This window comes from Zonotrichia albicollis, chromosome 2 (assembly GCF_047830755.1).
Source record: "Zonotrichia albicollis isolate bZonAlb1 chromosome 2, bZonAlb1.hap1, whole genome shotgun sequence".
NCBI classification, from domain to species: domain Eukaryota; kingdom Metazoa; phylum Chordata; class Aves; order Passeriformes; family Passerellidae; genus Zonotrichia; species Zonotrichia albicollis.
Genome location: NC_133820.1, coordinates 25,318,103 through 25,344,631, shown reverse-complemented (window position 1 = coordinate 25,344,631; position 26,529 = coordinate 25,318,103). Strand labels below are relative to the sequence as shown.

At 43.0% G+C, this 26,529-nt stretch overlaps 3 protein-coding genes across 11 annotated transcripts in view; 2 read left to right on the top strand and 1 right to left on the bottom strand.

Annotated features, from left to right (window-relative positions):
- The window catches only part of EIF2S3 (eukaryotic translation initiation factor 2 subunit gamma), a 13,872-nt gene extending 12,349 nt beyond the window's left edge, over positions 1-1,523 (top strand). The window contains exon 12 of the mRNA XM_074534604.1: positions 1,080-1,523. Within this exon, the coding sequence (XP_074390705.1) occupies positions 1,080-1,143 (64 nt within the window). The 3' untranslated portion in view covers positions 1,144-1,523. The remainder of the gene's footprint in view (positions 1-1,079) is intronic.
- On the bottom strand, positions 1,220-22,129 carry LOC113458918 (uncharacterized). Of its 7 annotated transcripts, none has more exons than XM_074534607.1 (4): positions 22,049-22,129; positions 15,509-16,322; positions 15,297-15,358; positions 1,220-13,004 (listed from the first exon to the last, which is right to left on the bottom strand). In XM_074534607.1, the coding sequence occupies exons 1-3, from the start codon at positions 22,076-22,078 to the stop codon at positions 15,342-15,344; spliced, it is 861 nt and encodes a 286-aa protein (XP_074390708.1). In that variant the 5' UTR covers positions 22,079-22,129; the 3' UTR covers positions 1,220-13,004; positions 15,297-15,341. The 7 variants fall into 7 exon arrangements, 4 of the variants coding, with proteins under 4 accessions (XP_074390708.1, XP_074390709.1, XP_074390707.1 ...); XM_074534608.1 differs by having other exon boundaries at positions 1,220-8,694; XR_012578856.1 differs by having other exon boundaries at positions 14,504-16,322.
- Positions 16,179-26,529, top strand: part of ZFX (zinc finger protein X-linked) — a 23,901-nt gene continuing 13,550 nt past the window's right edge. The window contains exons 1-3 of one of the 3 annotated variants that reach the window (XM_074534596.1): positions 16,179-16,322; positions 22,049-22,137; positions 22,586-23,152. In XM_074534596.1, coding sequence (XP_074390697.1) covers positions 22,077-22,137; positions 22,586-23,152 — 628 coding nt within the window. In that variant the 5' untranslated portion in view covers positions 16,179-16,322; positions 22,049-22,076. Of the gene's footprint in view, positions 16,323-16,366; positions 16,532-16,775; positions 16,985-22,048; positions 22,138-22,585; positions 23,153-26,529 lie in introns of those variants that run through there. The other 2 variants (XM_074534597.1, XM_074534598.1) reach the window with 2 other exon arrangements.

Sequence of the window (26,529 nt, the reverse complement as noted above, 5' to 3'; positions counted from 1 at the left end):
GTTAAAAAACTTGACTAAATTTTGCCTGAAAGCCCACCTGTCTCTGGATTATGAGGTGGGCACAGAGTGGCAGCCTGCTGTAAAGATAGTTATTGAAAAGCTGATTCCTATGCTGTATTGAAAAGATAAAGACAATATAAGGAAACTGAAAGTTGAGAAAAGGGAAAGAAGGCAAACTGGGAAAACCTGCATAGTAAAACCTAATTGCAGTAAAGATAATATTCAGTTGGTACTATGAAAAGGAACTTGCAGCCTGAGACAATGGAGTACTGAAAATACAGAAGGAAGATCATAAAGCAAGACTAAAAGGAAATGTAAAGTAAAAAGGAAATAGACAGAGGAATAGAGAGAGGTTAAAGAGCAAATGGGATACACCAGTGATTCCAAGGATCACTGAATTCAAAGATGGTCAAGTTATGACCTATGGTTATGGTACTGAAAAGTGGGAAGTGCTGCTCTGATAAACTTCAGTTTCTTTTCTGGTGTCCAAGACAGGCTCTACTGCAAGGTAAATTGAGATGCATGTGTGGTTTCTCACCAGGAACTGGAAAGGTTTTGAACACAGTTTTACTAATAGTATGAAATACCTGCTGACTGTGGAAATGGATGTATTCTGAATTTTTTTTTTGCAAGTGTATTTTTCTCAGGCAATAGTGGCCTATTAAAAAGGCCTTCATTTTCCTGAATATAAATAGCAGCACTCATCTGAGAACTGAGTTACCATCACAGGCTACCATTGAGAGTTACAGCTGTTTGTAATCTTACTGAATTGTCATTTCTCTTTGAAAGTAATGCAACACCTCAGACACAGGTGAAAGAGATCAAGCTGTGCATAGATTTACCATCCAACAGTACAACATAAGTTACAATAATTTCAGATTTTCAGCTTCTGTTCTGGAGTACACACTTAGCTGGTCACAAATGTCCTCTGTTTGTTCTTGTAGAATGTTTTGGGTGGGAGACAAGTGTATAAATTCAAAATGTAAGAACTGAAGGCATAAGAAGGACAGAAGGATGTTGACTTATACAGGATATTTCTGACTACTGTAAAAATAATCAAAACCTTTTTTGTTTTTCAGTTTAATTGGTTGGGGTCAGATCAGAAGAGGAGTGACAATCAAGCCAACTGTTGATGATGACTGAAGAACAAAAGAGTGCTTCATTTTTAAAGATGAAGTGCCTATTTCTATTTTGGAGGGGGTGTATTTTCACAGTGGAATTGGAAGCTGTGCAAACACTATCTTGGAGTTGTATGGCTGTCCTTGTACCTTTTATTGAATTTTACCCTCTTACTAAAATACTAGTCACTATCACCATTAAAAGTGTAAAAGAATTGGCATAGAAGTGGGTTTCATTATCCACTTTTTAGTAGAAATTAATTGTACATGTCCCATGGCATGTCTAATTTATGTTACTTTGTGTTTCAGACATATCTGTTTAATATCAGTCAAACCAGCCCCAGTGTAACACACAAACCATAAATCTGGTATTGAAATAAAATATTGCTTATTTTCATTAATTCATACAGTTTTTCTGAGTAACAAAAGACTGCAATGATTGTTCAAGTACAAGAATTAAAAGCAAGCAAACTCTTCTTGGAAGACTGAGTACCTTTTCTGCACAATTTGTTTTGTTTAGACAACTGTTACCAACAAAAAACTGTATTTCTTTGTTTCTATGGTTCTTGATTTTAGGATTCCAAAGTATTACACTTTGTAATTAGGATGGCAGTATTGACTGACTTGAATTTGTCATTTCTGATATGACTACATGTTTTCTTAAATCCCCCCCAAAAAACCACAAGTAAACTGGATCTGAACTGGCAGTACTGGTTTTGGCCTATTTTAGTATGGATTTATGAAAAGAATGTGATTAATTGGAACATAACTTTGTCATCATGAAATTCTGTGGGAATGACCTGGGAGTTATTTATACAGTAAGGGTAAATGACTTTAAAATTTTGTTGAGCAAATATAAAATACTGGGAAGAGGCTGTAGAAAGGGATGATTTGGGGTGGGGGCAGAGTAATGGTGGTGGAATTGTGAATAGGATTAGGAAAAAAGGTATAAAACCACTTTTGTTAGCTACTCTGAATCACATGCCTCAGGATAAAACATAATGTAATAAACTTACTGTAGGGTGCTAATACTTTAATCCATTTAGATTTCACTTCTTTATTTGTACTAATATACATAGTTCTAGCTGTTTTATATACTATTTAGCAAGTTATGCTACTTAACATATTTTGGTACAAAGTACTGCATGTTTTCAAAGCTTGGTTTTGGTTTTATTCAGTATCTTCAAGGTCTTTCTAAAGGTAAATATTATTTCACTCATCAAGCTGGAATTTGATGAAACAGCTTGCATTTTATTATTGATTTTGCACCAGATTGTGTTCCCTTACTCTGTCTACATTCCTGTACTCAGTTTTTCCATTTCTAAAGTACTACCTTACATGGTGTTGAGAGTAAATACATTAATTTTTGAGTAGTGCTTTTCCATTTTAAAAGCAGGAGTCAGCTGTAGTTCTCTCTGACTCTGCAGGTACTTGACCAATCTGCAGTCTTAAATGTGTCTGTTTCAAGGATTGCACCTTCCATGCTTTGGCAACTCCTTTCTGTAACTGAATTCTATAACTTGGATAAACCCAAGCCTTGCCTAGTCTGGTGGCAGGAGGGTGAGCAGGAAAGAGAATGTAAGGTACAGCAGAGTGCTTGGATGGGACCAGCTCCAGGGAGAAATTCAGTGCAGACTCCTTTCTCAGTGCTCTAATGAAACACATGCAGAAAGCTTCTGAGAAACTGCTTAAGCACCCATAGACATTCTTAGAAATTCAGATATATTGGAGATTGTGTCTCTCTTGATCTGCAATTTAAAGAACACCAGTGCCCTAATGTTGCAGAAGTTGTGCATTGACCTGTGGCTTTTCCAGGAGGGGGTGAGAGTATCACAAGGATCACCTCTTTCTACCCTGCTCTAGATCCTGTCAGACCAGGATATAGAGTTCTTCTTCTGCCATCAAAATGTTAGATTTCCTCTAATGCTAGCTCTCACTGCTGACATGAGTGATAAGTAATGGGATTTTGAGACTGCTGAATACATGGAACAAGTTTCTGCAGCATTGGGGAGACAAGTGTGAACAGTGTAAGTGCAAATCCATTGTGTGCTGATGGGTGCACCACGCCCTCCTCAGTCACTGAGCTGTGATGCTGAGATGTTGAATGACAAGAGAAAGCAATATCATGTGCAGCTAAGGAAGTTGAAAATTATTTTAATTTTCTTGGCCAGGATGAAAATAGTGACAGATGCCTTGTGAGCTTTCTCACTTTAACGAGGATTTGTTTCAGTGTGATTTTATGTTTTTACCCTCTTTTACCCTGTTCAGCTACCTGAACAGAGGTGTGCATTTGCACTTATAATGGGTTGGGACACAAATATAAATAGCTTGTGCAGTGGTACAAAGTGGAAGTGTGGCAGCAGTTATTTCTGAGACTTCACTGTGTATTTGGGAAATGCCATTTCCAGCCAAATACTAGATTTTATTCTGAAAGGGTGAAGAGAAAACTTTCAGTTAACACCTTTGCTGATTTGGTCCTAGTATACACGAAATACAGAAAGAATTTTAAATTATATTTTTATTGCATTCGTTTTGCAGCACTTTGAAAAGTGCTACCTTCTAGCTCAGTGCTACAGAAAGGGTTCCCGCTGTTTTTCCATTCTGAGTCATGTGGATGAGCCTCCAGCCTGCCTGCAGGAAAGGTTTAAACTTCCGTGCCCGCCCCCTTTCCCATCAGTGTTTCTGTCAGGGTAAAGTCCCAGCTCGGCCGCCCGTGCCGTTCTGGGTCACTTCTGGCTGCCAGGCTGGGGCTAAACATTTATAAAGCTTCAAACGCCCTCCCTGACCCAGCACTGCAGAGCAACCACTGCCGGTCCCAGCTCCCGCCCCTCCTGGCCGGGCACGGCCCGTGGGCAGCCACGAGCTCCAGCTGCCCCTTCCTGACATTCCCAGGCCCTGTGAGCACCGCTCCTTCTTCATCAGCTCTTCCACTGCCAGTTCTTCTGGCACAGCTGCCTTGGTGGCTGATGTTCCCTTACCACGGTGCTAAAATTACTAATGTGCTCTGGCTTCGTGTTGCTGCTTCTGTTTCTGTAAAGCTCCATCTGTACGTGCTCATCCAATGTTCCATCCATCTCCAGTCCACCCCAGTGGTGTAGTAAAAGTGCATGTTTCATATTTTCCAGACTAAAAACCCAGCTAGAATAACCAATTCTACAGAAATTTTGGTTTATGGTGAATAACATAGAAGCTGTAATAGTCAAAAACTGTGTAAGTGATACAAGTATGTAAATAAATTCTCCTTTCTTACCCTGAAAGGATTAAAAACCAACCAAACAAGAACTCCTAACATGGGCACTAGATATGCAATGAAGAAAGAACAAATTAGCAAGAGAATTTTGTTACCAAGGAACAGACATCTTGTTCAAGGAATTACCTCAAATATTTAAATAAATACATATTCTTCAATGTCTTTTATAAAACAAGGCACTAGAACATTGTGCTCAAACACAGATGAAAACTGTTGAAATATTTTAGTTGAATAATGTTAATATATGTTATTTACTTGTGTTGAGGAAGGCTTCATCAAGAAATTGCATGCTATACATTTATAAAACACAAATTTTTCTGTTCAAACATTTTCTTTCTAAAGCCTAGTATAGTTTTTTTGACTATTTCAGTAGAGTTGGGGGAAAAAAAATCAAGATTCACTTAATTAAGTCTCATGTTACACAATCCTAAGGATTCAAATGAATCAGGGCAGCAACTCTCCCTTTTTGCCTCTGTGTGGGCATTTGTAAAGAAATCCAACATACTAGATTGGATTCATTATGTTATTTAGAAAACCCCTTCTCCTGCCAAACGTTAAACTTTTCTATATTTAGTTATTTTCATTTATTTGTTGTTCAATAAAGACCTGAAAAATGTTTTCTCCTGCAAACGCACCTTAGGGTTCTCTGAACTCATTTCTCTTCCCGGTTTTGCTTAATCATCTATTTGATTAGGTAATCTATTATGTATCTCAAAATACTTCATTTGCAACATCATCCTAACTACCACACAACAGAGTTAAGTCTCAGCTTTTGCAAGTTTTCATTAAAGCAGCTTTTTTTAACCTTGGTGACTAGCACTAGGCATACAGAAATAGAATAATCTTTTGTACTTTTTCTTGGCTACAGCCAAAATGCCCTTGATAACAAAGTTTAGCAACAATTCTTTTTTTTCTTTAAATTGTCTCCCATTTATTGTGTTGGCAGTAATTGTATGCAACTTAATCCTTTAAAAATCTAACATGGGGTCATACTTCACACCAGAAAGAGGTATGGGGGTATAATTAGTCCTTCCACAGCAATCACAAGCATTCACACGCATATTTTCCATATGGTTTTGGCTCTTTCCCTCCTGTCTTGTTTTCTGTTAGCATGTATTAAAAACACTGTGAACCATGCACTTGTGTGCTTCAGGCACACAAACTGTCCTGTCAACACTGCTGGGACCCTTGTGCACTTCAAGGTGAGCTTGTGCTTTAAGTGTTTGGAAACTGGGATCTTAAATTACTTCCATTTTTCTAAAAGCTTAATTCCTCCTTTAAATTCATTGCTACTTCACACTGTTGCTACCAACCTGTGTGTTCATGCTGGGAATTTATTTTTGTAGTTAAAACCTGACATTTTGTCTTCAAAAGCATTTTGAGCCTTATGGGATGGTGTCTGTTTAGACACATAACATCCCAGGAAAGTGGACTCTTGGTACACTCCAGAGCAACCTGGCTGCTCTATGGGCTGGTGAAAACTGCTCCCATCCACTCAAGGCGAGTACAGTTAATTGAACTTTGTCAGCTTTGAACTGACAAACACTAAAACTCACTGTTGTCCCAATAAAGTCTCCCCAAGAAGGCTGGCCCCTCAGTGTAATGGTTTGGTTTGCAATGTCCTGCTCTCTTGCTAAAGGATTTACTAGAGAAACAGGGAGGGGCTGTTTCTGTTTCAAAACACAATGCTCATATAGTTACCAAAGCAGATAACCCCCAGGGCCATCTACAGCTCCACCAGCTGAGGAAAGGAACTCTTAACACCCCAAATCTTCTCTACCCTTTCTTTTTCAAGATCCATCAGTGCTGACTTCTGACACTGTGTCAGTTGAACATTTACCAGTCCCTTTACCTTTGTTACATGTACTCACCAACAACTCCAGGCTGTATCTTTGATTCATGGGCAAATAAGGTAAATGAAATGTGCGTTTACAGAACTATGGAAGAAATAATGGATATTTCAATGTCTGCCCCCTCCCTGCCCCCACAACCAATGAGAGAGTCCAAACTAAGAGCTCTTATTTGAAAGAGCTCTTAGTAGAATAAATAATTAACTGTCCTACCTAGTTAAAAATACCTTTAAGCTTGCACAACACTTAATCTGGATGCACTAGAAATAAAATTGCCTGTGAAAGCTTTCCTTTAACAACTAAGTACAACTAAGGATTAAGAAGCCTACTGAATATTTGTAAACCAAGACATGTCAGAGGTTTTAATGCAAACAAATAACTTACCAGTTCTCCACAGGCTGCAAGGGACTCCTGCTCAACACAAGGACCACCCTGGTGTTTAAATGTAAGATCTGTTTTCAAGTTTTTTTATATAGCTTTTCAATTTAAAAAACTCTTCTCTTTTTTCCTTATCTTTCCTTTTGTTTTATCTTTTCTTTCATTTTATTTGTTTTCCTCCTTCGTTTTCTCCCCTTTTCTTCTTTTCCTTTCTTTTCTTCATCTCTCTTCTTTCCTTTTTTCTTATCCTTCTTTTTTCTCTTTCTTCTTTTTCTTTCCTTCTTTTCTTTTTCTCTTGTTCTTTGTTTTTTCTCTACAAGGGCAAATAATCTGCATTTTGATCTGAGGCAGCTGAAAAAACCGTGTCTGGAGTCTTCACAAAAAAATTCAGTTTGAGGCCAACACCCCTTAGGGAAAATTTCAGACTTGTGAAAGCTGGCAAAGTTTTATGAGCAACTGAAAACCTGTACAATGCAAAATGTCAGCTTCAAAGTAAGTGACATTACACAGCACATTTCTGGTGTTTTTAAGTAGAGAGGTTATCTGAGATTTAGGCAGCTGTAGAGATACCGGCCTTACATTTTCACTGATTTAAACCTATTAGGTCAGTTCCAACCTACTGACCTTGTATAACTGAAAGAAAAAAGACACAGACTGAGTATCTGGACTCCCTTCTGATCTTTCTCTAAACTACCCTGTGCCGCACAGCACAGACAGACCAAACACAAGAGCCTTGCATTCCTCTTCTGGTCCCAGCACCATGGGATTTTGACACTGGACACGGTTCTCTAAGATACATGTTAATATTGGAATAAAAAGCATGTCAGTTGGTCATCAGCCTGGTGTATCTGAACACATTTTTTTACACTCTTTTTTTATAAGTAGGAACCATTAGAAAGTTTAAGTTCAAATACAGTTTTCAGACCCCAAGCAACAAATGAGATTCTCTGATCATGTTTCACTGTTCAGTTTGTGTATTTTCTACTCCTTTGCTATCCAGTATTTCAGCCTTATCATGAAGAAATTTCTCCAAAAGAATATTGCCATACTTGTTTCACAGATATTCCTCCAATACCTTATTTTTCAGGGTTACACAGGTCCCAGCAATGTCTATGCTGAGGCTTGGTAAAATTCTTATAATGCCATAAAAACCTTCTTTGAAAGATATTTTTCTTTATTTAATGAGCATTTTTAATGTAAATTTCTTCAAAAGAATTGTGTGTACAGACACACAATTGTAAAGGTCAATCTTTGTTTCATTACTTATTTGTTGCAACTAGTTTTGTCATCAAATAAAGTATTTCTTACAGCTGCATTCATCTTTCTTTGCCCTCAAGCCTTTGGCTCCCAGGCATTGTGGCTGCCTGTGTGCACGGGCAGTTCAGTGCACATCCCAGCTCTGGTTGTGTAAATTCACCCTAGAATTGGAGACAAGTGCATTTGGCACTTTTGTCCCCAAGCATCCTGGGCTGAAGCGAGTTGGTGGCTTTGTCTGCATGTGCAGTGTTGGCTGTAACGTGCCTGTCTCAGTGGCCAGCCATTTGTTCTGGCAGACATCAGGCCAGATGCTACCCCAAACACAGGCACTGGGACAGCCTGGGCCCCTCTCCAAGCCTTGCTTCCCACAAACTGTATGAAGCTTCCTGCCAACACCAAGCCAGTTCTGTCTTCAGCTCTCTCAGGGAGCACCCTGAGCACCAGCAGTAACTGGAGAAGTGCAGATGGATGGGTCAGATCCTCTTCACAGGCTCCCAGGGGATGGTGATGGGCAGCACAGCAAGCTGCAGCAGGCTCATGCCCGAGCTCCATGGTGAGGACACTGGCAGCAAACCCAGGACTGGCTCCATGGTGAGGACACTGCCTGCTGGCAGCAGGTCCTGCAGCAAACCCAAGACTGGCAGCTGCAGCAGCAGGGGACATGGCAGGTGACTGTCCTGGAGTTCTGTGCCTTCAATGAGGCAGATAACAGAGAAGGCTGGGGAACAGGGAAGCCTCTACTTGTGAGCAGCTCGCCACCAATAATGACAAACAACCTGGTGCAGACGGTTGCATCTAGATGATCTTTAACAGCTCTTCCAACCCAAACCATTCTGTGACTCTGACAGTGCCTTGGGAGAGGAATGCAAGGTTATTAAGCACTTGCCACTCGGTGCCTATGGATCACATCCACTGATTGAGACCTGGGCAGTTTTATAGACTTGGCATCTCCTACCCACCAGAAAGATCAATCACATGTGCCTCTCATTCCCTTGTCCAGCGTGAATGCCAAGTCCAGCCTTGACTCCTCATAACATTGCTTCACAGCTTGGAGCACCTCATGTCCTTTTGTGCCTCTCCTATGCTGTGATTTTGCTTAATTCCATAATTTTGGTTCCTTGGCCATAACATGGTGCAACACTTCATACCATGGGTAAAATTCCAGATAACTTGGCCTGTCTTCACTTTTCTGTAGGGCATTTCAAGGGGTTCATCCACTGAGATTTTATGCATGGCCACATGCCTCTGTCACAGCAGACAGCAACAACCAGAGCTGCTTTGGGAGGTTCCAGCAACTCTTTTCTCACCATGAATTTTGCCCCAGGTGAGAGGAATTAAGGAACTTTCTTTTCAGAGCCATTTTAGGCACAGAGGCTGTGACTCAATAATTCCTGCTGCATTTCCTTCTGTGGGTCACAGCCCATTCTTCAATGGTCTTGCATGGAAACTCTTGAGACCATCTAGCCTGGGACATTTTTTGTGAAAGACCAAATGGTTGCTAAGAGATAATGAAGGATCAGTAACGGCAATATGTGCTTGTGGTGGCCATAGAAAGTCCCTTTCCTAAACCAGCAGCAAAACCAACCAGGAATGGGGTGTCAGTCAGCCATTAAAGGCTTGGCAATATCTGCAATATCAATTCTGTAATGTCTGAGAATGAAAAAGAGGGACAAACAGGCATTGCTGTCTGAGAGCAGGCACCTCAGCATGTACACTACAGGACTCTACAGAACCCACTGTCCTCAGAGGTCTGTATTGTGTAATTACAGTAATTCGACTTACAAACACAAATTATTATGTCTGGACAACTCTTGAGAAATTCTAAACAGCGCTACAAAAACTACAAAATGGACAAGAAAATCTACTGTCTCCTAAGAGTAACTAGGCCTGGGCATGTCTTGACAGAGCAAAAAAATTATTTGAAATTATTCTTAGATAGAAAACATCAGTCTACTAAAAACCAGCACTCCAAGAAACTATATTCTTCTAGATACCTCTACCTGCTTCCACCTGTGAAAGGGCAGGGGAGGATTGTAAAAGATGGCCTGACATCAGTTTCTTTATGGCATAAGCCATTAAATTTCACTCACTCCTTTGTGAACCAAAAGACTTGGGCAGAAATGCCAGGAAGTGCCATCCAATCTGGCATCAAGGGGAGGAAGATCCACCCCGTCCACTGCTTTACTTGTAGTTGATCACCACCCTTTATCATTTAGGAAGCCAAGTCTATTTTTTTTTTTTTTTTTGCTCAAATCTATCTTGCTTAAACTCCAGCTATCCACGTCTCTCTTTAGACTGAATTCCTATAACTGGGAAAGTACTACATGATACATGTCTACTTTTTTTTTGTTCTTTTTGGTATTAAACAGCTAAAGACTTTTTAAGCATCCAAATTCTTCTACAATTCTTTGTGGGTTCTCCAGTTTTTGGTCTATTTAAAAAAAACACGACCCAGCAGATACAAATTCACCTTATTTCTACTACTACTCCACTCTGAGCATCCCCAAACAGCACCAGACCTTTTTGTCCCACATCTACATCAGGCTGTTTTTGAGGTGACTTGTGACAGCATTCTTCTAACTTTTCTAAAGTTTCCACTTTCCAGGATTCAAAAATATCCTCTAGGTACATGATTTGCATTCATTAATCCTAGACACTTAATTTTGCACTTGGACAGATTAGGACATAACTTATTTAAGTGGTTCAACTTACAAAGTAATCCAGTCTGGGTGATGTTTCTGCATTATTGTCTTTTCCTTATCATTTCTATGTACTTATTCCAGCAACTTTGTCACAGTCACAAATAAAGACAGGAATGACTCTATGATGACTTCTAGACCATGATGGAAGTGTTGGGCCATACCTAAGGTTCCACCTCTTTGAACAATCCAATTGTTAGGTGATTTCTGCCATGTTATGTATTTCTTCACCATTCTCAGTCCATCAGCTTTTAAGCCACATAATGTGTGATACTGAAAGTAAGGGAGGCTTTAGGTGTGTGTAGTTTGAAGCACCTTACCCAAGTCTGCTCCACCTGCACAATTAAATTGTGCTGGAGCTTCTCACCTACTCAAGTAGTGAAGTTTGGTGTGTCTGCCAAGATCATTTTTCCCTAAGCCACATTTACTGGCACTAGTTACATTTCTAACCTTTTGTTCCTTATTAAAGAAATCCCATGTTTCTTTTCAATTATTTTAGAAGAACTTGAACATGACAGCCAGCTTACTACCCAACTCAGACAAATGGGCACTGGCTGGTATCACCCTTCCTGAAGTGGCTCAAGCCTTTTAAGATTTATTGTTATAATGAACCAGCTACCTCCTCTGCTGGCAAAGGCAGGCAGGAGTGCATTTTAAAGCACACAACTCCACATTTCCCTATACTTTTACTTCTCACTAGGCATTTCCTACTGATAAGTGACCAGAAACACTTTATGAGGTCTTACAGACTTTTGCACTGACAGCTTCTCCTTTGTTGCACTCAATTTTAAGTCTGCAGGGTTATCTGGACCTACAGATTAGACTATCAATAGAAAGACTGCTTATCCCACATACTTCCTTCATTTTGGGACATATTTTTACAAGGATTCCTTTTCAATGTAACTGTCCTGAATACACTGTGTGTGAAAGTCAGCAGTACTACAGTCATGAAGCAGACTTTTATACCACTGCTAGGAGCAATCTTGTCAATCCTCCTTACTCCTTCCTTTTTAGTCCAGTGACTGCAGGTAAATATTGGTGCACTTGCAATAAAACTAATAATCAAAAGAGAATATTATGGAACATTAGATCTTTGGGTAAAATTGCAGTATTTCCTTTTTATAGACAAGTTTCAAATAGAAGCTACAAGACAGAAAAATTATTCCAGAATTTCCATGAGAATATATTAACACAGGACTGTTCTGGGAGAAATTAGAACAATCCCCCTTCACTTTCTTTCCTACCCAACCTTCATCATGTGGTTGAATAGGAAAAACATGAAAAGATAACTTCAGCAGGCTCATGTTTACTGTACAGTGACGTAGCCAGCTCACAATGAACCCTCAACACCAACTGAGGGGTTTGTCAAGGTCAAAAAATGGTTACTGAAACATGATCAGGTAACTGGATGGTGAAATAACTCTATTTCATCTATTTCACAGATGAAGAAGCAAACACATGTCTACTTAAGACCTTCAAATCAGTCACCAGAAAGCTGACAAAACTCAAATTACTCTCTTACAACCTGGAGCTTGGCAATAGAGGAGGTACAGTTTGAGAAATCTGGAAGAGTTACTCAGCACAATGGTGTTTGCTATGCATGTTGCCAGTGCCTGGAAAAGGATCTCATTAACACACAAGATAAAAAGGAAGGAACTGTGACTGAAAATGGCTCATTATGGATTTTTATCATTTATTGACAAGAAAATATCAGCAAGATGGATAAAAACATCAGCCATACTTAGAGCTGTAACCCATTTTTCATTACTTGACAAAGTAACTCCTTTTAAGATGACCAAGCTGGAACCTGATCACAACATTGTAAGAGCCATTGTGATAAATAAATGTCCAATTATTAAATTAGCAGCAGGTATCTCCAGAACTAACTCCATGACTGCTACATTCAAGTACGACTTTAAGAGGACACTGAGCAAAAGCCACTGACTTCATTTGCTTTTGTGAGGAAAAAGATATAGCACAGTACCTACTTCTGAGTGACACCAAAATAAACTCTAGGGAAAAATACAAAGGAACAGTAGATCACAAGTAAAATTAGAGTTGGACTGCAAGAGCTCTATTCACTGAGAACAACTGAGCTATAAACTTTTCTATACAAGCTGTATTCTCTCTCTGCTGTAGCAAATGTAACACAACCTAACCACCAGTGAAGGTCAGAAATCCTATTACTTACAACGTAGTTTTAGCCTTTGCCTACTGAATTACAGAAAATGTTACAAAAACATTTCTGCAGGTAAGTTAACCTATGTTGTTCCAAAGTGGTGCCAGCACAGCCATGGTACCTGCAGTTCCCAAGTGTGCTCTGCCCTTGGGTACCTCTGCTGGCTGTGGGAGCAGAAAGGGCTGTGAATATCAGCTGCACACGCGGCTTCCTTCCTGGCAGCTGCACCCATGGGAGTCACCCTGTTTCTGATCACACCAGGGTGCCTGTGGCCTATTGGAAACCAGAGTGGTTGAGAAAACACTGAGGTAATGGCTCCATCAAGACAAAAATTACACAAAACATTCAAAATATGCTAGTATCTTGCTCCTGAGTGGTGAAGAACAAGGGGGTAAATGTGAAACAGTTACATACAGACAGGATGAATGGCCAGCCAGTCAAGAAGTTAGCAAATAAGTTTGCAAAGAAGACTGCAAAACATCCAGCCATTTGCCTTTTAATGGCATTCTAGTTTTCTGAAGCTCTTCCCCTGCAATAACATGACAACTGGCTATGCTGAATCTTTGAGTGCAACATGCCCTGCATTCTGGATTTCCATTGCCTAGGTGAACAAGAAATTGAATAAAATGTCCTTCGAACCAAGGACCCTAGAGCATATTGTGCTGTTCACTGGAATTTTCTAAGCACTTTATGTTTGTTGGAAAACTGGCTTAGAAATCACAGAATTGTTCAAGCTGGAAGGTGTTTCTGCAGACTGTCTTCCCCAGCCCTCCTGCTCAGAGCAGGGCCATCTACAACAGGTTGCTTAAGGCTGTGTCCAATTGGGGTTTGAATATCTCCAAATCCAGGCTTCACTATCTCTTTGGGAAACATGTTCCACTGTTTCAAAGCAATTCAGTCTTAAATTCAAACATAAGGACAAAGAAACAAATTGTCCCATTTTTACTTATTTATACTAGAGTTACCTTGCTATTGATAATGAACTAACCATCATCCTTCTCTGTTTTTCCCTTAGCCTCTTCCATCCTGGCAAAAATATTTCCTTAAGGCTATTTTACATTAACATCACCTGTATGGTCAAGCTCAGAAAACCTTGTGAAGGTCAGTATTTTAGGATGCCTTCCTGAAACCCATGTCTGGGCTGAGTCTACAAAAGTTTTACTATTACCTTAATGGAATTAAAATAAAGTTTCAAAGTATTATTGCTCCCCTGCTGTTGTCAGTATCAGGGTGTGTTGGGTTTATGCAGGTAGGTCATGGTAGCAGGGGGGCTACAGGAGTGGCTTCTGTGAGAAGCTGCTGGAAGCTTCCTCCACATCCAGCAGAGCCAATGCCAGCTCCAGGATGGACCCACAGCTGGCCAAGGCTGAGCCCATCAGGAATGATGGGAACATCTCTGTGATAACTTATTTGAGAAAGAAAAAAAAAAAGGTTTTTTGTGCAGGTGTAACTGCAGGCAGAGAAAAGCAGGGTGAGAACACATGAGAGGAACAACTCTGACACCAAGGTTAGTGGAGAAGAAGGGGCAGGAGGTGCTCCAGGCACCAAAGCCAAGGTTCCCCTGCAGCCCACAGAGGACACCCAGGCTGGAGCAGGTGGATCCCTCAGAGGAGGCTGTGAGTCCATGGGAGGCCCCTGCTGGAACAGGCACCTGGCAGGGACCTGCAGACCCATGGCATGAGCAGGCTCTGTAGGACCTGTGACCCTTTGGGGGACCCACACTGACGCAGGCTGTGCCTGAAGGACTGCACTCTATCTCTGGTGTCACCCACCTTGCAGCATTTTGTGCAGAACTGCTGCCTGTGGCATGAACTCATGCAGGAGATGTTAATCAAGAACTGTCTCCTGCAGGAAGGATTCCTCATCCTGAGCAGTGTGAGGAAAACTCTGTGATGAATTGATCATAACCCCCATTCCCATTTCCCTTCCCTGCTGGGGGAAAAGGAGGTAGAGCTTTGGAAGAAGAAAGAGGTAGGGGGAATGTAGTTTTAAGATTTATTTTACTTCTCATTATCCTGGCCCTGATTTTGTTGGTAAAAAATTAATATCCCAAATTCAAGTCTGTTTGCCCTTAGGTATTTCTTGAGTGACCTCCCCTGGTCCTTATCTCAACTCATTAACTTTGCTACATTTTCTCTTCCCTGTCCAGCTGCGAAGGCGGATGACAGATCAGCTTTGGTGGGTGCCTGGCATCCAGCCAAGGTCAGCCCACACCACACCGTTAAAGTTTGCAGGATGCATGTTTATCAAACACTGTACTGAAATAAACTCCAAGAACCGCCCAATTTATATTTTATGCCTGTGTGCTATGATAGAAAAGACTAGTGCATAAAATTAAAGTGGAGTCAAAGCTGAACCAGAGGCTGACTGGCAATATAAACACAACACATTCTCTGTTCTCAGCCAGATAAGTCACATTTGCATCATTTGATAAGTGCAACAGCCAATTTCCTTCCAGTTTCCTTAAACGTTAAAAACGCCTCTTTAAGAAACCTCCTTGAGGCCTGGCCCCACCATTATGCAACCAATTTGAAGGTATCTCCTCATATCCATGAGGTTACCCACCTAATTTCTAATGCCTTGAAAACTTTAGGGTGCATCTTTCATGGATCAGGACCAACTCTTTCCTAAAAAAAAAAAAATATTATTAACTATTACGACAAAGATGAGAAAACAACTCTAGACAGGCCTTAGGTTTCAAGGCCAAATTACGTCCAATTTTCCATAGTCCCCAAAATGCGAACCACCACCTCCCACCACCCCGATTCTGCTGTTACGTGAGTGCCAGTGGCCCCCGCGGAGCGCCGTCCGTGTTCTCCGTGGGGACCGGGGGCCCGGCACCGCACCCCGCTGCTTTCCGCGCTCCTTGTTGTTCCCGGCGATTCCCGCCGGCAGCCGCGCCCCGCGCCGGGGTGACCCGAGGCCGCTCCACCTGCGGCCCTCGGCCCGCGTCCACCCCAGCGCGGAGTCCCCGCGCCCTAAAATCCGCTCCCCGCCGCGCACACCGGAGTCCAAGCCCGCGGCGGGGCCGCGGAGCCTCCGGCCCGCACTCCGGGGCCGGGCCGGGCCGCGGGCCTGGCGGCGCGCGGGGGGGGCTCGCCCGGTATGGAGGGGTCGGGCGGAGAGGGGGCCCCGGGGCACCGCTGCGCTCCGCGGGCGCACGCCGAGCCCCAGGCGACGCGGCGCGGCCGAGCCGCGGCGGAGGCGGCGGCAGGAGGAGCCGCGGGACCGAGCGCCGCCGCGCCGCCCCCGCCCCGCCGCCCCGACCGCCGCCTCGCCCGCCCCGCACAGGCCCCCGGCCCGCTCGGCCGCACCGGCCCCCGCGGGCGGGCGGGCGAGCGGCCCGAGGCGGCGGTGGCGGCGCGCTCCCTTCCGCCTGCTCCTGGGCTCTCTCGGGCAGTGACGTGACGTGCTGACGGCGGGCCCGGCCCGGGGAGCTTGGCCGCTTCCACTCAGCTCCGAGCTCGGCCCCTCCCTCCCCTCCCGCCCGCCCGCCCGCCCCGCCGCAGCCGCCGCCGCCGCCGCCGCGCTCGGCCCAGTCGCGCTGAGAGAGGCCGCGCCGAGCGAGCGCCGCCGCCCGCCACCCGCACGGTAAGAGCCGCGGGCCGGGCCCTGCCGCCCGCCCGGCCCGGGCCTCCCCCTGCCCGCACAGGCCGCGGCGCAGGCCGCGAGGAGGCCGCAGCTAGGCCGCGCCAGGGCTCCGCCACAGGAGCGGGCCGCGGGCTCTGCGCCGGCGGCTCCCGCACGCCCGGCGCGGCCCGGGGCGGCGGGGGAGGTGGCGTGAGGAACGCGGAGTGAAGGTGGGTGGCTGCGGGCCCGGGGGGAGGCGAGTGGGGCCGGTGAGGGGCCGCGGGCCCGGCCGGGGGGGGCTCGGAGGTGTCTGGAGGAGGAGACAAAATGGCGGCGCGCGGGGGGGGGGGGGGCGGAGGGCGCCGGCGCCATCTTGAATTAATCGCTCGCACAGCCGGGGCCCCGCGCGGGCCGGGCCGGGCGGGGCGGGGGAGCCTCGGGGCTCCGGCAGGGACCGCCCGCAGCCTCCACACCCTCCCCGCCTCCCGCTGCCACACTGCCAGGCGCAGCGGAGCGAGGCGCGTTCCGGCTCGCCGCCGCTCCCTGCGCGGCCGCGCCGGGGCTGCCGGCCGGGTCCTCTCCTGCCCCGCCATCTCCTTCCTCTCCTCCTGCCGGGGATTCGGGCGGCGCGGGCTCGGCAGCGCCGGGAGCTCTCCCGTCAGCCGCCTTCGCCCACTCGCCCTGTAAGCAGCCCCCTAATCCCTTGGGGCCCCCTTGGTGCTGGTTCAAAGGTGCGCCTGGGATCGGTCATTTCCCTAATTTAGGTTTCGTTAAGAATTAGCTTATTTCCTTTGGAATTACTGTCGTCTGGCGCACAACATTCCAGTGAAATCTGGAGAAAACCCTTTTCTTTAACCGGTTTCTGCAGATACCCCACCACTGAACTACAACAAAGAGGGGAATGACTTGAGGTGTTTTGTTTTTTTTACGGAACCGCAGTGGGAACATCAGCACCGATTCCCCTGCCAAAACTGAGGGAGATGCGTCAAGAAATTAGCAGCTGAATGATCACATTGTTACAACGTCGTTTTCACACGTCGTTTTTATTCTTCTGTTTCTCCACCTAGTGATAACGGGGGTTATTTTCAAGGCAGGAATGAAATCCTCTAGGGAGCGTAGGGGTTTTTTTGCCATTCCTGAGGACAGCGTGTGTGTGTGCGTGCCCTGCGTTTGCCACAAGTGGGTCACGTCAGGCGAGCTGTGACACTGCAGCGGCGGCGGGGACTGAGCCCGGAGCCGCCTCAGGAGCTCGGCCGAGCCTCGCTGCTCGGGGCTCTGACCCAAGTGGGACATGCCAGGCGTGCCGCAGCTTTTAATGGCGTGGAGCGAGGCTGTGGCTGTGCACTCACTCATCCCCGCGTGGGTAGGGGCCAGCGCTCGCACGTGGGGAATTTTGCTGCTTTATGGCTTGCTTTGTAAGAGTTTTGCTGCTTGGGTATTTGGTGTATGGCCCTACTGAAAATTAGGAGTAGGCAAGTACATACGCTATGTATTTCTTTTTCACAAGGATGGCTTTTCTGAAGTTTTCCTTTTTTCTCCTTTTCCTTTTTCCCCATTTTCCTTTTTTTCGGCGAGAGCAGAGAAACACCTTCTGCAGAATATTTAAACCTCTTTTAAAGAACTCTATTCTATTCTATTTTTAAAGTTGCTCCTTCTTTAGAACATGGCAGCTTGTCTATTTCATTTTATTTCATCTTGATTACCTTGGTAGGTCTGTTGAGTCAAGGATCTGTAACATGGCAGCGCACTGTCTGCATTGCTTTTCTTGACTTGATTGTTCTCATGTTTGTTTTTATTTTGGAAGATTATTGCTGATGTAGTAATACAATTTCTTCCATTAATATGTAATTTTCCATCTGTCCTTCCACTTGAAAATGTTACCTTGACTTCCATAAAGCCAAAACCAGCAAAATCTCTGAGTAAATAGGTAAAAATGAGTTTGTAAAAACTAACTGTATGGACAGAATTAAGTGTATTACAGAGTTGTATTAGTTCTTGATCCATGTGAAGCTGGCATGGACTCAAGCCAAGTAAAAGGGGTGTAGGTGTTTAGTTCTTTTCAGAGGTTATAAAACCTGATTTTGGGTGCCTCTGATTTTTTTTGTCCCAGTGGTTGAAGAGTGTTATGAGAATTTCTGAGATTTGAACAAAGAGACACACAGTCACACAGTTGAGAAAGACCAAGTGTAGGGACATGGGTGGGCACCAGCTTTTCTTTGAGAATATGGGTTCCCAAGATGGAACTGAAAAATTGATTCTGTTGGCTTTGGTGCCAGAACCATGTCCTGAGGTAAATGTCATCTAGAATGTTTTGGAAGGACTGAGAGGAGTTTCTGTCCTTCTTGAGATCTTGCAGAGCAGTGAACAGCTGGAATTGCTTCCTGGCCTTTATGGTACCCCAGAGTTTGAAGTTCTTGCCAGGGCATTGAAGGTGTTTGTTCTCTGTGGTGCTTGCAAGGAGCAGCTCTGGTATTTCTGGTGTCAGAGAGCTGCTGCTACAGGTTCAGAGCCCTGTGGTGTTCCTGCCTTTGTGTGGCTGCATCTTGTGCTCACCCTCTGCTCAGAAGAGCAAGCAGGAAGAAACAGTGTTTTCTCATCTCCTGGTTAGAATGCTCAAACTCTGAAGTGTTTTCAAGAATATTTTTGTATTTTTTTTTTGCCTCAGCCATAGACAAGTTACTTTATGCCTTTTTGGATTGCAGGTTGTGATTTGGACCCTTATTATTTCTGATAGTTCAGTTAATTCCTGTTTTAAGTGCCTGCATCCTCTTTTGGTCATCTTTTTGCAGCAAATTTCTGTGGATGTGGGGCCTGTGCCCTTGTGGAGCACTTCCAAACTCTTCATGGTCCTGCACAGGGGTAGGAGTTGGCTGGGTCTGTATGCTGAAGTGCATTTTGAGAAACATTATTTAGTAAGAGGGGGAAAAAAAGAGGAAAAAAGAGAAAGCATTGAAATTCTTTCTACTCTGGAACAAGCCCCGAAGCAAATGTTGGTTGCCTTTTTAAGACTCAGACTTCAAAGCCATGTGCCAGGAAGTGTCTTTGGTTTGTTGGAGCCTGAGCCTTTGTTGTGAGCACATTTTGCCTGTGTAGGTAAGAAGACCTGACCAGTGCAGAAGAGGCCAGAATTTTGTGGTGTGCTGGGCTGTCATTGCTGTGAAACTGCAGCTCCTGAACACCACAGGGATATTCTGGGTTTAGAATCTGTTGCCTGGAATCCAGAAAACAAGAAAAACAGGGAAGAGATGGTGTCAGCAGGCACTTGCAGGAGGCGGGGAAGTAGTGATGGACACCTCTGCATCTCATGGGTGAAGAGGACAGACAGAAGGACAGTGAAGGACTGCCTCACTTAGTGAAGTGAGGAATTTAGGGAGCAGATAGGATAGAGAAAGCACAGGCATGAATCATAAGGAGTAGGAATTTGTGGTGCAGTGGTCAGGTAGGTTGTGAAAGCAGGAGCAGAGGAAACGAATGCCAGTTCTTCAGGTGCTGAAGTGACACTTCAGGCTGCTCAGGTCACAGCAGATGGCAGGCTGGTGTGCATGATAACACAGCCCTCAGCACAGGCACAAAGGGCATCTGAACTTTCCCCAGAGATCAGGACAGACAGCTCCATCTTCCTGTGTGTCTGCAGTCTGAGGAGAGAGGCAGTTTTACTCCTGCCAACCCTTAGTACCCCTTTGCCTCCTACCAAAAATACCCTCCTAATTTCAGATACAATCTTTGCTGCAAATTCATGAGTAGCAGAGGTTTGTGTGAGTGATGGGAGGGTACTGCACTTAAAAGATGGAGGGATGAAATGAGCAGGTGAGGTAATGAACAAGATATTGGTGCAAGCACCCCAAAAGTTGGGAAAGAAGCAACAGAAGAGAAGAAAATGAACAGTGAAGGCAGCACAGAAAATATGACAAGGTGAATAGGAAGGACATTGGTAGTAGACTGGATGGGTGCATACCAAATAGATGGGAGGAAAGCAATTTGGGTATGAATAATTCTTGCTGGAATTACTGTGTGGGATTTTGTTACTCTTCTTGTTTCTGTGGCATGGCAGAAATTGATTGCCATCAGTCAAGCTATTTCTTGCATCTGAGGCTGAAAGACTTTTCTTCTGCTCTTGGTTCTGGAAAAAAAGCATTGGATGAAGGGCTGTTCCTCTTCATGGTGGGCACTTCTGTTGGAAGTGCTTGACAGAATAACTGAGAGACAATTTATGTCCAGTTGGATACCACAGTGACTTGTTAGCACGGCTGTCTTTTGAATACAGAGCCCTTCCAACTGAGCATCACACAAATACTGAACACCTTGGAAAATTATTAGTGTTCTACTATTTTTCTTCCAGTTCCATGTCTGGCTATATTTCTCCCTCACCTTCTGTAAAAGAGAAGGCCTGAGTGACTGCACTGGAGGCTGGACAATACCCCAAAAGAGAGTTCCAGAGGTGAAGAGTTGAGAAAATTTGAGCTAAAAAGTGGAGCAAGTTTAGAAAATATTTGTTCTAGATTATGGGTTTAGATTTGTGTTTTGGACTAGTTAATTTTTTTCTTTTGTATAGCAGTTTCCCTGATAAAGCCTTAATGAATGTAAATGTTAGTTGATGTCATTTGGAAAGGTTCTTATGGAAACCTTGGGTAGAATCTTGATGTTTTGTCTGTCTCTTTTGAAAGTATCACAGAATTGGGGAGCTTTCTGCTTGTGACTGTGAGAAATGTTTGGAGGAAGAAAAAGAACATTTCCATTTGTACAGAAACACAAGCAGAAACATGAAGCAACATTCAGTTGCCTTTTGGTCGTTCTGCGTGTAGGAAAGTAGTTGGACTTCAGTGCAAGGCAGTAGTACAAGTTTATGTTAGACTGCATTTTACCTAACTGGGTTTGCCTGGTCCTGTAATGCACATAACTGAGCAGCAGAATTTAGATTGCAGTTTGACATTTTTGCAAGTGTTTTAACTTTGTGGTTTTGTTTCATTCTTTCATTAAGAAGACTGAAATCCTGAGTCAATATGCATTGAAATGTTGACATGCTGTTCAAAAGTTTTGGTGTAGAACATGACATTTGGTGATTTTTGAGAACTAACTTGTGATACTTACGGTACTTTGTCTTATGACAAAAGTTTTGAAAATATTTGCAGATCTAGGTTTTAAAACATTTGATGTTGTGCTCTGGAAGCAGTTTGCATGAATGATTTCAGTTCCTGAAGTGACATAAGACTGAACTCTTCCTGACTGTCCAAGAATGAACATGAGGACATCAGAACTGGTGTGCATTTCAGATAATGAGCTCTCTGTGTTTAATTTATCATATTGAGCCTTAATGATTTCACAGCTCTGTATTCCTTCCCATCCAATAGGGACTTGAGTTCCTTGAGTGGGAATATGTTGGATTAAGGTTCTCACAGGAATATCTCTCAGCTTTGTCTTAATTTTTTTTTAAGATTATAAGAAAATTATATTTTCACATTCCTTTATGAGCTGCTTCTGTGTTGGTGAAGCCATAGGGTTTTGAGAAAAATGGACCCAAAGTGTTGGACCTCACTCTCTAGTTCAAACCGTGGGTGTTTGGTCATCCAGGGTGTTACTGCTGGAATCCCACACTGAGGGACCCCGAGTAAAGTCCAATTCATCTTAAAGTCATGAGGTGCTGTGTGTTAACTTCCATGCATCCAAAACATCAACTTTTCCATGCACAGACAGAGGCAACCTTTTTCACCATATACACTGAAATAACCTTTCTTCTTTGTCTTCTACAGACACTGTGACTGATGAGAGTTAAAGGCCATGGATGAAGATGGGCTTGAATTGCAGCCACATGAGCCAAATGCATTTTTTGATCCAACAGGTCTGTAAGGAGATAATACATAGATAAGAGTGTTCACATTTGATGCAGTTGACTGCTGTTTATTCTGCCTTTGCTTAGAAGTGCTGTGCTGCATCAATGCTTTTGTATGGAGTAGTGGCTTTTGAGTTTGGGTTGTTTTTATCACTCACAGCAATATGAATGAGCTACTGTTCTTTCAGTCAAGTAATAGTTGTTTGGGTGTTGGGGGAGAGTCTAAAAATTGCAAATCTTTTTCAGGAGAGAAAATCTTGTTCATCTTAATTATGTTAACATCTACTGAGAACTTGCTTTATCTATCTGTCTTAATAGTTCATATGCTGTTATGCTTGTTTTAGTAAAGTGCAGCATAGTGTGAGAGTTGAAGTGAAAACAGAAGTAATTTCAATCATTAAGCACATCTTATGAGACAGTGTTACAATTTAAGTGCTATTTTAATTGTGTTTTTCAGGAGCTGATGCAGCACATATGGATGGAGATCAGATTGTTGTGGAAGTCCAGGAAACAGTGTTTGTTTCAGATGTGGTGGACTCAGATATAACTGTGCATAACTTTGTTCCTGATGACCCAGACTCTGTGGTGATCCAGGATGTCATTGAGGATGTTGTTATCGAGGACGTTCAGTGCCCAGACATCATGGACGAGCCAGATGTGTCTGAAACAGTCATCATTCCTGAGCAGGTGCTGGACACAGACGTGGCTGAAGAGGTTTCTTTGGCTCATTGCACTGTCCCAGATGACGTTTTAGCTTCTGACATAACAGCAGAGACAATGTCTATACCAGAGCACGTGCTGACAACTGAGTCAATGCATGTGCCTGAGGTTGGACACGTGGAACACGTGGTTCATGATAACGTTGAAGAAGCAGATATTGTCACTGATACTCTGGGAACAGATGTTGTTTCTGAGGAAGTCTTGGTGGCAGACTGTGCATCAGAGGCAGTGATTGATGCCAATGGAATCCCTGTGGAACATCAAGATGAGAAGGGCAACTGTGATGATTACCTTATGATTTCCTGTAAGTGTTTGGGGAAAGCCATCAAAGTTCTGATGATATGGGCTTGAAATATCTGAGGGAGGGCTTAAGACAGTACCCAAAGCAGAGTTTCAATATTTTTTATGTAGATCTCACAAATGTACTCACATGGAGGGATTTTTAGGAGCATGTACCAGCTAAAAGCTCTGGTGAAGCTATTGGAGAGAAATACTGGCAAATGCAAATTTTTTCTGTAGCAATTTATAGCATATGAACAAAAGAGAAAATTCTAGTAAACTAAATGCCATGTACATGATAAGAACTGAAAGAAAATTAATGTGACCATGCTTAAAAATGCTTATACGTGCAGGTTACTATGATGACTATCAAGACATTAGGAAACAAAAATATTTCATGGAAAAGAAAGAGTAAAAACCCGTGGTTTCTGAAAATCCAATACTTGTCTTGTTTTTTTGCTAAGCCCTCACCTCTTGCACTCCATTTATTGTGGATACAGACAGCAATATGGTTTTCCTTGCTGTTAGGATGTGATTTCTTCTCTTGATTAAACAAAGGACAGAGGTATGCAGGTAACAAAGAGTAGCTATTGCTGCTCATAGCTGGCAAGTGAATATCTTAATCTCTCTTAGGAGCAGTGGCACAATCCCTTGAATTGTATTTCAAAAGCCTTAAATAGAGGGTGAAGAAAAATAGAGCATATCATCAATCCTTTTTCTACTGAGGATATCCATTTGTGTCAACTAGAGTTTAAGTATGTTGCTTATTCTAGTGATTACTCAGTGCAGCACCTGGGAACATCACAGTGTCATGCTGAACATTTATTTATTGTAGGAATAGAAAAGCCTTGTTAGGTTGGTTTGTTTAATTGCCCTTTTAGGCACTTCAGTTTTGTGTGGTGTTAAATGATTTCGTTTTTGAGGTGTACTTCGTGCTTTGCTTCAGTTACCTTTTTTCTTTTTTTTTTCCCTTTTTTCCCCTTCTTTACTTTTGGACATATTTTTGAAATGTATAATAACTTGTTTTAATTTTATATTCTGTACTTACAAATTTTAATGTTGCTTCTCCTTACCTAGGATCACTGCATTTCTTAATTTATCATCTCTTGAGTTCCTTGAGTAACCTTGTTGCAGCCATGTTTTGAGTTTATATGAGGTACAGTTAATTCTCTATTATCTGGGAAAACAATGAAATGGGATAATGCAAAATATGGATCACACAAAATATTGTAAATTAAACTGCAGGATTGTACTGAGGTGAAATAGGTCAGGGGATCTGTTCTGAAATTGTATTGATCCACACTGATAAATGCACTCTTGTCTGGTGTGGTACAGATAAAACTTTCTGATTCTGGACCCAAGTTAAATCTGATGAAAACAGCTCAAATGCTTCTGAACCTGCTGCATAGTAGACAGCAGACTGGATAATCTGCCAATGGATAATTGAGACCTGATTGTGGTGGTGATCCTTCCCTCTCCCATGTCCTTGGCTGTAGCTCTCGAAGGGGTCTCTGCTCCCCCCTCCTGTGCAGGTTTTGCTGCTGCAGCAGAGCAGGGCCTGTGGGGCTGCTGCCATGGGGCCCTTGGCAAACCATGCTGTGTAGGTGCACAGAGGGATGGGTGCATGTGTGTCCTGTTCATGGCACAGTGGCTGAACAAGCACGGAATGTCTTGGTAGAGGCCACTTTGGATGGTCCCTGCCTAGCTGGGAAAGCTTCTTAGATGTACCAGTTGTCAACTGGTGGTGACTGGCAGGAGGCACAGAAATTCAGTTGTTCACTTGTGCTGGGGTATTCTCCATCTTCAGTCACGTGTTTCTGCAGTTTCACGCTTTATTTATTGTTAAATGTCTCTTGCAATGTACTTTGTTGAGATTCAGAACCTTAAATAAGCCAGCATTTATTGTTATGCTGCAAAATATGCATTCTACTTGTGTTTAATGTTGTACAGTTCATTTTAAAGGGAAGTCCCTACTACCACCTACTGTGTTTAAAGCCTGCTTAACAAGTTCTTCTGGTTGTGAAGAAAGTCTAGTGCTTTTCCATCAGGTAAAGGCTGTCTTGCCAAACAGTCTCTTTGTTGTATGAAAAATATGATTTGAATTAATTTTTTATTATTTTTTGTTTGCATCAGCAGTGTATGTGTTCATTGATCTGATGCCTGTCTCAGTTCTTCAGTTAAACTGAGTTTTCTGAAAGATAGTAACATCAGCCAATCCAATTTTGGGTTTTTCATCCTAACTTGTAAATTTGTGTTTCATTCTGGCAAAACTCCCTGAACTGCAGGGGCAGATGTTGGAATGTAATCTTGTCTGCCATTACAGTAGTCAAATGTTTCTGCTTCCCAGATCTGTGAGCTAGACTGTTCTCCAGAATGCCTTTGCCTGTCTTCTTTTAGATAGGCACTTGAAAAGCAGGGGATGACACTTCCTGTTCTTCCTGTTGTAGGTTTCTCCATCTGTTTTCTTCAGTGGAAGCTATTGACACAATCTTTTTGCTTTTTGCTGTTTTGTGGCTCTTTTCCATTTTTGTGCCTAATGAGCTGAGTATAGATATATTTTCTTAAGGTAATTTTCTTAGCTTTATCCTGAATACATGTGATCCAGAATGACTAATCTGTGTGTACATTTTTTAAATGTTGTGTGTCTACCTTTTTTGTTGGTTTCAGACTGGTTTGTCTTTTCAAAGGGTACAGTTCCCATGGGTTTCATTCTGTGACTTTGCTTCAATGAGCTCAGTATTTTAATACTTCTTTTCCCAGTCAGATTTAATTTAGCTTTGGCATTAATATGACTTTGCTGTCTTCATTTTCAAGGCAATGCTTCTTGGCACTGCTTTACATCACCAGTTACTTTTTGATGTAGTTATTTTATTTTCTTGGATACTTTGTCTTTGCCCTCAAGATTCATTTTTATTCCATGGTAGACTGGGGGCACTTATGGCAGAGCAGAATCAGATATTCATTCAACTGAGAATGCAAACCTGCCAGTTAGTGGCTTGAAAAAGATGAAAGGAGGTTTGATAAGTTTTTTTTTTTTCTTTTGCATGTTCCATAACAAGCCAGTTCATGAGTTGGGTCAGGAAAGTATAAATTGTGCTGTGACTCACACTGGTACCAATTATTTGGTAGCTTGGAAAACCATTTCTCCCTGAGTGAAGCTGTAGTGGTGAGATGAACTGGTGTTTGTCAAAACAAAACAAACATCCTACATTTACTAACCCAGGAAAGCAGTGCCCTGTGCCTGGCAATAAGATGGAAATTAATTTTTTTTGGTCTAATTTCATTCTGTTTGGCAATGGTAGTTATGTCCTCTGGCATTAACTGATCCTGTAAGATGAAAAATTGTATCCTGATATACTCTTACTGCAGTAAAAATAGTGAGGGACAAAATTTTGACAAGAG

What these genes read in the sequence shown, in the direction of transcription:
- LOC113458918 (XM_074534605.1), bottom strand. Translation starts at nt 22,078, where the DNA reads ATGGCCTTTAACTCTCATCAGTCACAGTGT. An exon ending in ACTCTCATCAGTCACAGTGT is followed by an intron (nt 16,323 to 22,048) that starts CTGTAGAAGACA and finishes CGCGGCTCTTAC; the next exon opens with CGTGCGGGTGGCGGGCGGCG.